General features: G+C 31.5%; 1 protein-coding gene across 1 annotated transcript in view; it reads right to left on the bottom strand.

The window, feature by feature from the left end:
* The window catches only part of LOC118202567 (alanine aminotransferase 1-like), a 68,470-nt gene that overhangs the window by 35,252 nt on the left and 17,196 nt on the right, over window positions 1-16,022 (bottom strand). The window contains exons 6-8 of the mRNA XM_085826553.1: window positions 14,706-14,835; window positions 14,455-14,534; window positions 11,765-11,898 (exon numbers count right to left, since the gene is read on the bottom strand). Coding sequence (XP_085682679.1) covers window positions 11,765-11,898; window positions 14,455-14,534; window positions 14,706-14,835 — 344 coding nt within the window. The remainder of the gene's footprint in view (window positions 1-11,764; window positions 11,899-14,454; window positions 14,535-14,705; window positions 14,836-16,022) is intronic.

Raw genomic sequence — 16,022 nt, 5'->3', positions numbered from 1 at the left:
ATTTTTGTGATATCTGTAAGAACGTATATATACGTGCATATTAAAATATGTCAAAGAAATTAAGGCAATATATCAAAAGTACACAAATCCAGGTATGAAATACCAGGAGATGTACTCTGGCCGATCAGAGTGTTAAATGCAACACGTCACAACACAGAGATAAAGATCTATTATATATTAAGCTGTATATATATATATAACAGATCCTATTATTTACGTATATCTTATTATATAATAGATATAATAGACTATTATATAATATATATATATATATATTGCCAATATTTTTTATAAGAGGAATTTTTAAAAACTAATGCTAAAAAATGCATCTAATTCATGCTGTCTTGCTACTTTATATTATCAATATTATATATATAATATTGTTATATATATAATAGATCTATTATATATATAACAATAAACAAATCTGTTCTCTAATCCTTTCAATGTAGTTCATTTTGCAATGATGTACTAATTCCAAAACCAAACTTTAAAACTGGCCCTTCAAAGTTGTAAAGACCCTTCCTCATTTACAGTCGTAGCATGCTTTGTCGTCATCATCACACACACAGGATTATGAGATTTTAGTGAATTAGAACACTCAACCATCTTTTCACAGCAGTAATTACTATGATTATAAGTGAAGCCAGAAAGAGAAAAAATTACTTTGAAGTGCCCAAAGGGAACCGATTAAAGCATTATGATTTGGATGTTTTCTCAAAGATTTTAACTGAACACTCTTTATGATTTGGTTCTAAATGTATTCTTTAGACATCACAGCGTTATTTTGAATATTTTTTGGTTATCTGTATTTCAATAAAAAGTCGCCATATCATTGGTGATTTTCTAAATTAATAAAAAATTGTTTTGCTATCTTTACAGCTCATAAATAACTGTTTTGCTCATAAATACCCCAAAAAAATTTCTAAGCATTTTATTAAGCATGAAAAAGCAAGTAATTTAAAAAAACAATAATCTATATTGCCAATATTAGAATTTTTCATGCCAGTGGATAATGTTCAGTTAAATATAAAGTGTGTAACTCAACATGTGCTCAATCATATATGTGATATGCAAATAGTAGAGTTGACTACTGTTATATTGTACACTCACAAATACATTGACAGGACGATTCTGAAAAATACTGAAACCAAGGAGGCAAATAATTATAAAATTTAATTTACAGCAAATAAATATACAGTGTAGCAGCAACAGATTTTAGCATACTGTTCCAAAATTAACTCATCTAAATAATTTTTAGGTGCTAAAATGTGATGAAGCAATCAATTTTCATGAGTGATTAATTTATGAATTAGAATTTTTCAGCCCATGGATCAAAAAGAAGTACACAGATTAAATTCTACTTTTCTCCACTCAACTTCATTTAAGGTTCTGATTATGCTGTTTTACTCTGATGGACCTATTTTCATAAGTTATGAATGGGGTGGGAACAAGAAACAGAAGCTGTTTCTAAAGCAAAAGAAAACTAGACATGAAAGATATTTGGCTGTAGAAAACCAGAAGTTTATTAAGAGAACACTGTAATAACATAAAATGTTTTCTTGCTAGAACAGGAAGCAAGAAAAAAGGATATGAATCAGTCATATATTTATTATTATCTAAGAAAAAAAAAAAAAAAAAAACTTCATCTTTCAGTCAAAATAAAAATGATGCAGAGAATGAAATATAATATTGAAAAGTTTGAAAATTAAATAGCAGACCACATAGCAAAAAATATTTATCAGTTAAGAGATGAAAAATGACAGCTTAAAAGAAGCTATCATCAAGTCAGTTTGTGTAGGTAATATTAAAAGGGAAATGATATAAATAAAAGCATTTTAAGAGTAGAACATTTTCTGCGAGATTGAGTTTAAGCTAAAATTTACTATCAGTTTCAAAACAGTTGATCATAATTTAAAAGCAATTTTTTCTAAAAATAAGGGATCGATAATGGAGACATTTCATGTAAGGCTAATAGAAGTGGAAATAAATTTGAAGTTGAAGAAAATGCAAACAAAAAAGCTAAAATTAGTAATGTTTATGACATTAAAAACTAGGCCATCTAAACCATCAAAGATTACTAGATACGAAGAAAAAGTCATCAGTGGTTGAATTAGAAAACATAAAAACTTCCGAAAACTATTGTAAAGCTAGTACATTAGGAAAAATGACAAAGAATTTTTATAAAAGTGAAATCCGATGTTACTTTTGAATCAAATGTTATTTTAGAATCATAATATACATATTTAGTTGGATAGACAAAAGCTGATGGAAGTTATTTTCTAACAGTATGATTATTAAAGCAAGTAGATTAACTTCATGTTTGTAATTTCAATTCTAGAAAGAGTGAAATCCTAGAATCCTTAATACAGCTAATCATTCAAGAAGAAAGGAAAAAAATAAACTAAGAAGAATTTGCAGCGATAATAGTAGTAAATTTTTAGATAACATACAACTTTTTTGGGGGGGACAGAAACTAAACATGAATGTGCAATGGCTTGCACTCTGGAGAACAAAAGAAAAGCTGAATGCTTTAGTTATACTAACAAGATGACAGAACTATGTTAGCTACCAACAAAATTTTGGACTAAAGTGTTGAAAGAGTTGTTCATATGAATAATAGGCATCATATAAAGAACAAAAAATTAACATCTTATGAAATATACAGAGGATGTAGGATTAACATGACTCATCTTAAAAGATTTGGATATGAAGCAAATATTCAAATAAAATGAGAAAAACATGGAAAAATAAAAACAAAAGCATGAAAAGAAATTATGGTAATACAGTCGATTCCGGTTAATCGGATTACATCGGGAAGCGATCCTTTTAGTCCTAATAACCGGCTGGTCCGATTACACGAACATGTCCTATGTTTTAAGACAGGACATGCTATATGTAGCAAAATGTAAATGTACATGTAAATTATGTTCTAAAATGTAATTATGAACTTTATGGTGCGGTACAGATGTATGGTGAACATACATGTACAAACAAGAAATACAGTCGAACTTTTTTTTCATTGAGAAAATTAATTTAGAAACAAACTCTAAGAAACAATCTCCATGATACTCAACATGAGAAGCACAATAAAAACAATTTCTTACCAAGTTCCAGTCAACATTTGAAGAACTTATCCAATGTGATCTGACGCGGTCTCTTGACGGATTGCATGCGAACAAAATCGCCACAAACATCTAATGCAGCAATGGGACTGCCTTTATTTCCCTCCTGCATGAAATACCGACACATAGTTTCAATGCATTTCCTCGCATCCCGTGTTGTCACTTGCACCAACTTATTAATGACATCATCATCATCACTTTCTTGGTCTTCTGATGCTGTCCTGTGTTTTGCTGCAACTCAAGCAACGATTGCAGCGTCGTAATCTTCATTTTCATTGTAGCATTGAAGGAATGGATAAAAATTCTTCGCAATTTGGTACCTGTTGAAGTTCCACATGTAAATCATCATTTTCACTTTCAATGAGCATGTCCACATCCATCTTCAAAACAAAGTGCTTAAAGCCACAGTGAGAAAAACAGTTCTGAATTGTCTCACTGCTTACTTTTCGCCAGCTGTCGACCACAAATGTAACTGCTTGTAAGACCTTTGTACTGACTACGCTGGCTTTTGACGATAAGGTCAGCAAACTTTCTTCAATTGCTTCAAGGATGTAATTAACCAATCTTGCACGATAAAGGGTCTTCAATTTTTTTTATACAGTCAAAAGTCTTTAATCCGGACTCGTCAGGACTTCAGCGATTCCGGATTATCGATTTTTCCGGATTATAGATCATCAGTTTAAATCTGGTAAGATGGCATGCAGAAATTACAAAATTAAAAATATGAAACCGTAATTTATGAAATAAAGTACAATTATGATCTAAAGGGTATCAAAATTTACAAAAAAAAAAAAGCTTAATATTTATTTGTTTACTTTATTAAACATTTCTTTTAAGGTGCGCATGCGTAAAGTATACATTACGCATAGTCGAAATTAGAAAATTGCAACCAAAAAACTATTTGATGTGTACTCATGATATTTATAATGACGAGGAATTTGGTATAAATCATATCAGAGACGGAATACATCAAGATGAAATATTACATTTAGTAAGCTGATTAAAATAAAAACATCTGCTCTGAAGATAAGGATAGTGCTGACAGATCAACTTCCAGTTCATTGCGCGCCGCGATGTCCCTCCTCCGCAGAGCAGCTTGAAATTGATAAACAGATTTCGGAAAGGTTAAGAAACAAAGGATATGCCTTTATCCATTTTTTGGCAGCAATTCCACTTTTTGTTTAATGGACTTCGACACATACTTTCACTTTGTAGATCCTTTACATATTAGTAAATATATATCGGAAATTCTATTTGACATAATCGAAAGTTCAAGCTTACCTTTATAAAATTGCTCTAACAGTCTGCAAAAAATAATAAGCCGGATCCAATTCGAAGATTAAGGAACAACGCAATCCGCAACATTAACTGAATTAGATAATTTTAGCTTAGCTTATACCGTCCGTTATACATTAAATGCGCATGCGCAAACGTATTATGCGCATGCGTACACGCAAATTCGCAGCCATAAAGGTCTTACGCGCACACGTAAACACGACGCATGCGCAGAAAGTTTGTAGCTTTGAGGTCCGGATTATAGATCATTCTGGATTATGGGTGTCCGAATTAATGACTTTTGACTGTAATACCCATGTCCATCGGCTAGACCAAAGCTGTGGTCCTGGGAGGTAGAAATTCTAGTTGGACGTTCACCAAGCAATCTAAATGAGGATGTGCTGCACAATTGTCAAGAAAAAGCAGCACTTTTCTCGACAGGCATTGTAGCTCTCTGTCCCAATCCTTCAGCCATTCTTTAAAAAGTTCAGGGGTCATCCACGCACTTCTGTTCGCATGATACACAATTGGTAAACTCTCCATTTGAAGTCCTTTAAAGCAGCAAGGCTTAATGCTTTTTTCTATAACCAACAGCTTCCTCTTGTCCTGACATGTTTGAGCAGTTTGAACATGTTTCTCCTGACATGTTTGAGCAGCAAAAGACAGTTACGCGATCCATTGCTTTTTTGGAGCCAGAGTGTGCAACATGTTTGTAACTTAACAAGCCATCCGGTGTAGCATGATAATACAGCCCAGTTTCATCAGCATTGTAGATGTCATCTGCTGAAAAATTTTCAAGAAGCTTGGGCAGTTTTGTTGATTTCCATTCTTCAGCATTTGCACTATCAGCCCTTTCTTTCTCGCCATGTTCTTTCTTGAATTTTATATGTCATGTCTAGATTTCCATTGAGACAACCAACCATCCATAACTTTAAAGTCATCGTGGCCTAGCTTTTTAACGAGTTCTGTTTTGCATTTTAACATTGAGCCACTTACACAGATCGTCCAGTAACAATGGCAAACCATTCATTAAGGGCCTCATCAACATCTGGGTCCTTGCCTTCACACTTCCGTTTTTTGGAAATTCCTCCTTGTCCTTCACATTGTGTCCATTCTTCTCACAGCTCATTCTCTTGTTTTATCAAGCGCGAAATTACAGTCATTTGCCAATCCGGTTATTTCCACTAACCGACACTGACTAGTGTTTCGCGGTTGTTGCTTGATCTTATCCAGGAGACCAATTTTTTTCACCTAACATTAAGTCCCATCGTGGTATTTTGGCAGGGGAGACAAGACACGCACACAGTTCACTGACTAAAGTGGTCTGAAGAAGCCTTGGTGTTTCGAGTTCAAGATGTTGAGGTCAAGAGGGAGATAAAATGCTCGCAATTCAAAGCTTTGCCAATAAAATTATCCCCAAAAGTTGATGAAATGATAGCTTTCTCGTGTAAACTTTAATCATGATTGACAGGCAGGAATTCCTTTCAGGTGGAGCCGGTCTCTCTATTGTTCATTTCCTCGAAACTCGGTGGCGCAGATCAAAGAAAGGTCAAAGAAAATGATGCGCGTGTTCACCTCCCATCGGTTTTGCTTTTGTTATGCACTTTAAAGAATTCCTGACCTTTGATAAAGCATTTTCCTGGGGAGCCACAACTACAGATCCTCCCACAGGGTTCATAGCCACATTTTAGTTGAAAAAATAAGCACCTATAAGCACTTTTTAAGCACATTTTAAGAAAAAAAAATAAGCACCTGTCTAATTACATTATACACAACTGCATAACTTTAAAAATTAGACTTGTAATTTAAAATATGAGAAATGCAGTATTTATTAAGAGAATAAGCATTACCTCAACCATGGAAAATAATAATTATTTTTTTTTAAATTTTAAATAACAGTTCAATTTACAGAACTAGTTTACAATAAGAGGAAAAAAAAACTATGCAGAACTAAACTATATTACAAGATTTTTAATGATGAAATTTCAGTTTAAAATAGAGAAAATAAATAATAATAAGGCATATTTATTGCATTCACTTGGAACCTAATAATAAATACAATTTATTTTCCCACTCATATTGATATTTAAATCTAAATTCTGAACATTTTCTAAATTTACATTGTATATCAGTTTTTCCTTAACAGATATTGCAAGCAAAGAAATTTAAGTAGCAAAGAGGAATATTTCTGAAATCAGAAGACAGAAATTTGCTTCATGCAGTTATCCTTTAACAGTAAAAGCTTAACTAATCCGCATACTTGGAAATTGGCGAATATTCGGACAGTCGAGCGTAACTTGAAAAAGAGGAGAAGGGGGGGGTAGACTGTAGCCACTCATTAAATTTTTCCGCTAAATAAATGCTTTTGACATTTCGATATGCGCATCATATAAAAATAAACCAATGGAACTGAAAAATATTCTGCTTAGCAAGCACAGTAAAACTCTTTTAAGTGTTCATAAACAAATCTCGGATAGAACATCAAAATTAATTATCTCTGCAAAATATTGCAAGTGTTATTGCGCGATACGTGCGCCGTAATTCTTCCCTACGTGATATTACGCAATCAGAATCAACAGTTGCCGGTATTGGGAGAATAAAGAACTAAATAACTGGGGTGTTTTTCATTCTAATTTTCAACAGACGGCATTAAATTTCCTGAACAGAATCATTCTTCGCTTGGGTTGGTAGACCGCAGAACTTTTAGTCCTATTCAATCCAGATTGGAAAGTGACCAAAAAAAAAAGTCCGTTGCTTGTTTTGCAGTGAACTGTAACAGTTTCAATATTCGAGATTTTGTGGAGAAAGGGGAGAACCTCCCAATCTTCATACTGCATAATGTATTGGCCAAAAAAAAAAAAAAAAAAATTATTTTGACTACTCAATTACTTTTCCTTTATAAGCCATTCCGAATATTATTCCTTAGAAAGTTAATATGTGTTAAAACACAACCATTTTTGAAAATTTACTATACTTCAGCAGTTACTGCAACTACGTTATTATAAACATTCATACATTTGCTCATAATATAAGCATAACGATCATAATAAACACGAATATGAACTGACCAAGCGGACTGAGAATGCAAATTATTAAGATCTTGATAGAAATTCAAACGTGTGTAGTATTTGGGTGGGAGGAAAAGAATGCCGAATGTACCGGAATTTTCTACTGCTTTCGCATTTCTTTGACCAATAGAACGACGGGCACCTGTCTGTACTCTTCGTGCACACCAAAGGTTATGTTAATGCAGAGAAAGAGGAAAAGCTACTTCCGGGAGTATGATTCACCATCTGACATTCCATATTAGGAAAAGTTGTTTATTTAGTTTCGGCTTTGGTACCGGGAAAAACAGCGCGTTCATTTAAAAAAAAAAAAAAAAAAAAAAAAAGCACTAAAAATAAAAAATAAGGGCTTTAAAGAAAAAGTAAGCACCTATAAGGGCCTTTATATTTTATTTTCAAATATAAGGACTTATAAGCACTTATAAGGACCGCTACGAACCCTGTCCCATATGTCGCAGACCACCTGTACATCCGCTGTACATGGCTGACTCGTGGCTTCTGTTTCTTATTCGCTCTCGCATTTTTTGGTCCAATTAAACGGAATTTTGGTCCAAATAAGCGAATAATATTAGGCTTATGTATATAGGATTTGTTTTGGTTCTTTAGAATTTGGTCTGAAAAAGCGGCTTGTCCGATTATCCGGTGGTCCAATTAACCAGATTTGACTGTACTTGCACATAGAGAAATGCATGCAAAATTCCTATGCCTAAATTAAATTGAAGAAGATGGATGCAAAATTAAATCAGTAAGAATTTAGATCAGCTTTACTGAATAGAGTGAACTGGAGTTCAATAAAAATCAAATAGAAGAATTTATTATTTTTGAAAAGAACAAACTAATGATAACGAAGAAACATCAGGAATAACAAATAAAGAACAGAGAAAATAACAGTACAAATCTTTCGTGAATAACAATATAACAGATCAGAAATCTGAAGAAACTTTACCATCAAACCTATCAGAAATACAATCATCCAAGTCCTTCTCAAATAACTGAAGAGCCTGGAAATGACATTTATGAAACATTACAGAGAAAAAACAAATGACAGCCACAAAGAGCACCAGAATTTTTTTTAATGTACTATACAATAAAAATGAAGAATTACTAAGTCATGTGATGAAGCTGTGAAATTTACTGAAAGTCAGTTTAGGCTACATGAAATGATAGAACAACTAAGTTCAGTGGAGGCTAATGAAGTTTGGGAGTTAGATGAATGATCAATGGATAAAAAGGTTATTAAAAGCCATTAGATATACAGGGTGATTCATAAAGAAGTATACAGTTTCAATGCACTATAAATCAAAAACGGAAGATATTAGATATTACCTGTAACAAAGTTATACAGGATTATTTTTTGTTAGAGACAGTCACAGTTGTTCTATGTGTGAACCCTTAATCACACGACACACATCAAGAGGGTAATCCATTTCCACCCAAACATGTTATACAGTCAAAAGTCGTTAATCCAGACACCCATAATCCGGAATGATCTACGTCATGGCGCGCAATGAACTGGAAGTTGATTTGTCAGCACTATCCTTATCTTCAGGGCAGATGTTTTTATTTTATTTGGCTTATAATTCCTTACTAAATGTAGTATTTCATCTCGATGTACTCCGTCTTTGATATGATTTAAATCAAATTCCTCGTCATTATAAATATCACGAATTCAAATCAAATAAGTTTTCCGGTTGCAATTTTCTAATTTCGACTATGCGTAATGTATGCTTTATGCATGCGCGCGTTAAAAGAAATCTTTAATAAAGTAAACAAATAAATATTAAGCTTTTTTTTGTAAATTTTGATACCCTTTAGATCATAATTGCTCTTTATTTCATAAATTACGGTTTCATATTTTTAATTTTATAATTTCTGCATGCCATCTTACCAGATTTAAGCTGATGATCTATAATCCGGAAAAAATCGATAATCCGGAATCGTCGAAGTCCCGACAAGTCCGGATTAAAGAATTGGTCATCCAGGACTTTTCAACAAACAGTCCATAGTTTTAAAATTTTTCATGCCACTGATTGATAGATTTTCTGTTTGGAGGTTCTTTTCTGAATTGTGATTGAAAATGCTGTCGCACAGCAGCTGCAGATTTTATTTGGCTAAATACAAGAACACAAAAAGCCTTCTCCACTGCAGACTGCCATTTTGACTGACTAGTCACATGACATGCACTCTGTTGCCTATACCACTTCTGTCAGAGACAAGACACAAACTTTAAGAGTACATCTACCTAAGGGGTTTGCTCAAGTGGTGCATGTCTTTGACTGTTATTGTTTTCCAGCACCTAGAAAGTATATACTTATGAATCAGCCTGTATTAGAAAATGGAAAAGGATAATTTAGAAGAAAAGTTACAAAACAAGTCTTACAGCAAATGGATTACACCAAAGAAAAGAGGAAAATTATGAACACAGATTAGAAATTAGACTTGTAATCTTTAAAAAATTATTATTGATTGCAATTACAAAAAATACATATTTAAAATGGACACTTACATAAACCAATTTACCACCTAGTTTTAGCTCAGATTCAAGACAATTGTGAAGAAAAGTATATATATTGTGAAGAAAAGTAGATACATGGATTACCGCAATCAGAAAGATGCTGATATAAAGAATTATGACAAGTTCTTAGAAAAAAAAAAAAAATTTAACAAGATTAAAATCAGATACATGCACTTATATGTACAAAGATATGCACAAATATTTTATCTTAGCAATATATGTAAATGACTTAATGGTTATTTGAAATTTAAATTTTCAAAAAGATAACATCATCTCTCCATTTCACTTTGTGAGAGAAGCCAATAAAGTGCATATTTTTTGGGAACTGGCAACATCTAGAAAACTTATTACACATAAAGAAATCTAAAAATAAAAAATTTGAAAAGCTTTGAAATGAATGAATAAATTTGTCAAGACTCCATGAATACTGGGTGACAATCTTGATGACGTATTGACTTCTAGACACTAATATCAAAAACTAAATATCGGGAAACATTAGTTTCATCAACATACTTAGCAACAGGCATAACGCCAGACTTAGTTTTCTCTGCTTGTAATTGTCCCAAAGTAATAAAGACCCTACACATAAACACTAGAAAACAGTGAAGAAACTATTTAGATACATTAAAGAAACACAAAATGCATGCTTATATACTCCAGACAATGGAAAATTAAATGCTACTTCAGGTACAAACTGATGTAATTCAAGCTTCAGATGCATACATAATGGAAAATAATTTGGAGGTTATTTTATGCTGAACTTCTGACATTCTGATAATATGCTCATGAACTTAAATAATACCTCAATTTATGTGAAGAATTAAAACAAGATGATCTAATTGACAAACGTACAGAAATTAAAACTGACTGCCAAGCTTTACAGCTTAGATAAAAGCTAAAAAAGTATAGTGCCTCAAGGTTTATTAAATGACAATATTTCTTTGTAAAATATGAATATGAATTGAAACAGATTATTTCTTAATTTGCGTGTTCTAAAAATCAAGAAGCGGCTATCTTACCCAAGTAACTGCTGTAAAATTGAAAGGTTAACTCTTAAAATGTCGACACAACTGATTAAAATTAATAGAACTGATAGTATATTTTTTATAAAAAGACTAATTTAAGTAGTTCTCAATATATGGAAACACTGATGTTATTTACTTATAAAAAATTAATTTCTGGGATCTAGCATTCATTTAGAAATTTTATTTGTTTTAGATAAACATTTCTTAATAAAGTTGTTTATAAGTGTTTCTTTTTAATGTTTAGTTTAGAAATATTTGATATTCAAAATACAAAATTTTAGACAGCATCAACATACATACATCAAAAGATTTAAATGTCAAAATATGGCATAATGTAAGTTTTAGTGTGTTACAGGAAAGATGTGAATAATAATTTTCCAATACCTAGATCAAGATATGGATCAGCCTAGTTTTGCTTTGCTAGAAAATTAGCAACATGCAGTTAGCAAAATTTGATCAAAATATTTTAGTTTTGATTAAATTCAGTTCACATTGCAAATATTTTCAAGAAATGTGGCTGCTGTGAACATCTGAAATGCAGCAGTTAGTAAAAGCTCCCACTTAAATCTGACTTAATAAAGTTCCAGAAATATAATTTGATAGTCAAACTTATATTTTAAAAGAACAAAATAAGGACAAAACTTGAAAAGAAATATAACAACTCCAATAATACATGCGAAATAATAAAAAAAAATCATTAAAAAGGAAACCAGATTTTACAAAAAAAGCACAGAACTATTAAGAAGTCATACGTCTTACTCGCCCATATATCCTTTTGATGCAGACATAAAAGAAGCTAATTCCATATTTTTGTAAGGCTCTCCCATCTCGGTTAGAATTTTTTTGAAAGAGTGAAACTTCATACCTTCAGCATAAATGTTGTCTTGGTACACCTACATAATAAAATGTTTTAACCATTTACACGTAAATTATACTGCAATACAATATGAAATTCAAAATAAAGCTTTACTTTTCTCATTAAAACTTAATACATAAAGCCTTAAAACTCCATAAAGTGAAAATCAAATATTTCTCATAAAAACATCTTTCAAATCACTTCGAATATCTCAAATTTACTGAAGAATATGGCTGCACACACCTTATTTTTTTCATCTGGCACTACCTTATTTTTTTCATCTGGCAAACCAAAATCACCCATAAGAAGTTACTTGAATGTATCATTTCATATGCGGTCATCAACAGTTAGCCATGAAAGTTTATTACTTCCTGCATGTTTCCATATTTAATTTTCAGTCTTTAAATAGTGCACAATAAGATATTTTTTACAAAAATTAATTTAAGGGGTATTTAAAAATAATTGGAATTATTTTTAAGTATTACATTATACTTTTAACATATAATTTCAATCATCTTTTAAAGTGTTATCCATCATCATTGACATCAACATTTTACAAATTGATGAATACATGGGAAAATAGTTCTGAAATTTTTTTACATGGGATATTATTCAATACACACTACATATTTTCTTGCACCTCACGCATATCATTAATTTCTTTTTTTTTTAATCTACTGTATTGTCTTTTCAGGACTTTCTTCATCTATAGGAAAACAGAAAAAAAAAAAAAAATCGCACTGAGCGCCCCCCCCAAAAAAAAAGGATTCAGTGAAAAGTATAAAAGAAATTAAGTATATTGTTATTCTTCAAAAACTCTTAGATAAAAAGAGTTTCTTCAGAAATCTGGTCAATGGTCTCTCAACAATCTTCATTAATAGCTAGCTTACAGTACTTCATCAATGTTTTCTTTATTTCTCTTCATCAGAAGATATCCTAAATCATAGCATATTAATTTAACATGTACTTCACTTTTTAATCAGAAAAAGCACTCATACACTTGTGATTTACTTATCTTCTCATTACTACATCATCTTTAAAGATTTGCTAAAATGATAAAAAGTTGCTGCAAGCAGGAATGCATGCAAGCAATAGATCATCCATGATGAATCTGTCTATGCAAACTGATATCATATGGCATAAAGGTCAGGAAATCTTAAGCTAATAAGGCCTAATGGCACCACCCATAATTCCAAAATGATCACAGGCAGTGTTGCCATTCGTTACTTTAAAGTATTCCTACATATACAATATAATTGATAATCATCCATAAATTTTCTAAAATAATCACTTTTGACAGATAACAAACATTTACAGTTAAATAAACATTACTTTTGACAGATAATAAACATTTCTTCTGAAGAAAAAAAAAAAAAAAAAAAAGATTTCACTAGAAATGTGACGATCATTAAGAAAAGAAAGGAGTATACACAATACTAATAAAATGGAAAGCACAGTGGGAAGAATTTCATACTTCACTATGCAAAAACAACCACTGTACCTAAATAGAATTGTAAACAGTAATATTTCTACAGCATAAGTAACACTGATTAATACATGTCTATATATAGCATTGAACTAATGTACATGACTATGAGTTACTCAGTATGATCATTACATATAATCATGATTAAACAGTTACTGTGCCTTGTGTTATGGATTTCTTCAGTAAAAGTCAAAATAAGTTTAAAGATATATTGTAAACCTGAAATTATTAGTCCAAAGGGGCTTTGTCCCTGAAGGACTATTGTTTTCGTTTTGCGATTTTGCGTCGGACTCATAAACGTCGGTTCACTTTTCAAACTGTTGCCACAAAATGTTAGAGTCCTGCATTATATTTGAAGAAATTAAATAATGAAAAATCTGCATAAATGATTGTCTATTTCTCACATTGTGATAAAACAATGGTACATAGAGCCATCGAACTTTGAATGACGAAATCCTACTGCGAATATGAGCATCTGAAATCCCAAATTTGGAATTTGTTTTATTATAGATTTTATATTTTGTAAAACTTTAACGAATTTTTGATTTACAAACTCAATGCTTTAAAAGCGAGAAATGGCAACGTTATATAGAAAAAAAATACTTTTATATCCAGATTGCGAGACTGTGTATATCGGAAATTCTAAAGATATGCTTAATTTAACATTATTTTGCAATATTGCTCTTGAACTGAATTTTATGGTTTAAGTGCAAAGAACATGATATTTAATAAATAAAGGTAACACTCAAAACGTTAAAAAAAAGCCCCTTTGGACGTAATTTAAAATCTGAAACATTTCAGATTTTTTTTTTTTATTTTTTTTTTTTTTATTTTTAATTTTTTAATTATTACAGAATAAGATGGAATAGATCTGCATTTGATGCAAGAGAACAAGCACTGGTGAATAAACATGGAAATGCCTTTCTAACAGTACTGCATTCATGCAGTTCTATTGTGTGCACACTAAGGAAAAAAGTTATTATATATTACAAATCATATATTATTACAGTAATATATCATTTGCCCACATAGTATACATATTATTCTTGCATTAAAAACCTAGTCAATATGGCCATTGATAAATAATGATGCAAAGAATAATTATACCTCATCAGCCATAAGAAATAATCTTTCTTCATATGCAAATTTGATAATTTCTTCTATATTTTCTCTGGTAAGAACTGAACCTGAAAAAATAATAAACATTTTCATTCTAAAAACTGTTAATTATTAATGTAATTGCAATGTTAAATGAGAAAACAGATATTTTGGAATTGCATCTATCATATACTTAAAATAAATAAAAATGCAAACTGAAAGAATAAAAATTAATATCCATATATATATATATATTATACCAGTTGGATTTCCAGGATTGATGACAACTAAAGCTCTAGGCTGACACTCCTTCCTTGACTCTGTAATGGCACGTTTCAACTCTTTAATATCTAAAGCCCAAGCATTCTCTTCATCGAGATAATAACTTACCTATCAAAGATTGAAAAGAAAATATTATCTATTACATTTTTAAAGTTCAACTAAAAACAATGATCCAAAATACAAAAACTCTGTTACTTTAAAGTCATATTGGCCAACTGTTCATTTACGATCATAACATGTGTAGTCATCACTGCACACAGAAGATTGAGGAATTTTTAGCAATTTTGAGGACTTGACCATTTTTCACAACAGTTATTACTATGGATATGAGACAAATCAAGATGAATGAAATCCCTCTGATGGGCCTGTTTTCTAAGTAACAAGTTAGTTGAAATGCAATGAAAAAAATGGATAAAGCAATGAGCTTTGCAAAATGAGTTGTATTACTAGCCTTGCTGATACTTATTAGCTATGTGGCATTCATCAATATACTACAAACAATCTACTTGCACCTTTTGGTCTTAATAATCTGCTCCTCCCTTCTTCAAAGGATATTTTTGACAGTTTCTTTCAAAATGGCATCAGATTGCTTTTCTCTGAATTTTTATCTGTCTTTATTTTAATTCTAATAAATAAAGAAAGCAAATGAAAATAGTACCATATTAAACAAGCTGTATTACCATTCCATTATTTTGCTGATCCTTAAATGTATTCCACAATTTGCATGTGAAGGCCAATCTTGAAATTGAAGTTTCCAATATGCATCAAGTGAGAATAGATTGCAATAATGCCAAATTTAACGGCCCAAATATGCCTTGTATTTTTGCTTCATGGCAGTACCTGACTTGGGTTTGATTCCAGGTGAACGGGCTGGTTGCATGGGCGGTTTCATGGTTATCATAGCGTGTATATGACTCAGTTTCCCTAAGAAAGTCATCCACGAAGGCATCCCTCCCTTTAGGTAGATAGCCCTCGAGTGCTTTGTCATAATCTACCAAACCACACCATAAATACCAATACCAACGATTTTACTACTCATACTCAGATTCTGAAGAAAAGAACAAAATTTTCATTGCACTGATATTCCTTAGAAATATACCTTACAGAAACAGCCAGATACTGTAAATTATTGATTCAGTAATTTTTCAGCTTTGGATTGCTTCTTCAAAATTAAGCTAAAACATCAAAAATCTGTTATTTTCATATGTACACAAGATTAATTAAGTGAATGTACAGTGTCATGTACACTTTATTTGATAACAGTAACATCTCATGCAGGTTTATCAATGAAACTA

Source organism: Stegodyphus dumicola, chromosome 1, assembly GCF_044657685.1.
Source record: "Stegodyphus dumicola isolate Sdum_Otavi_A_Nest chromosome 1, ASM4465768v1".
Lineage (NCBI taxonomy): Eukaryota > Metazoa > Arthropoda > Arachnida > Araneae > Eresidae > Stegodyphus > Stegodyphus dumicola.
The sequence above is the reverse complement of the archived record's forward strand: the minus strand, read 5'-3'. Positions and strand labels throughout refer to the sequence as shown.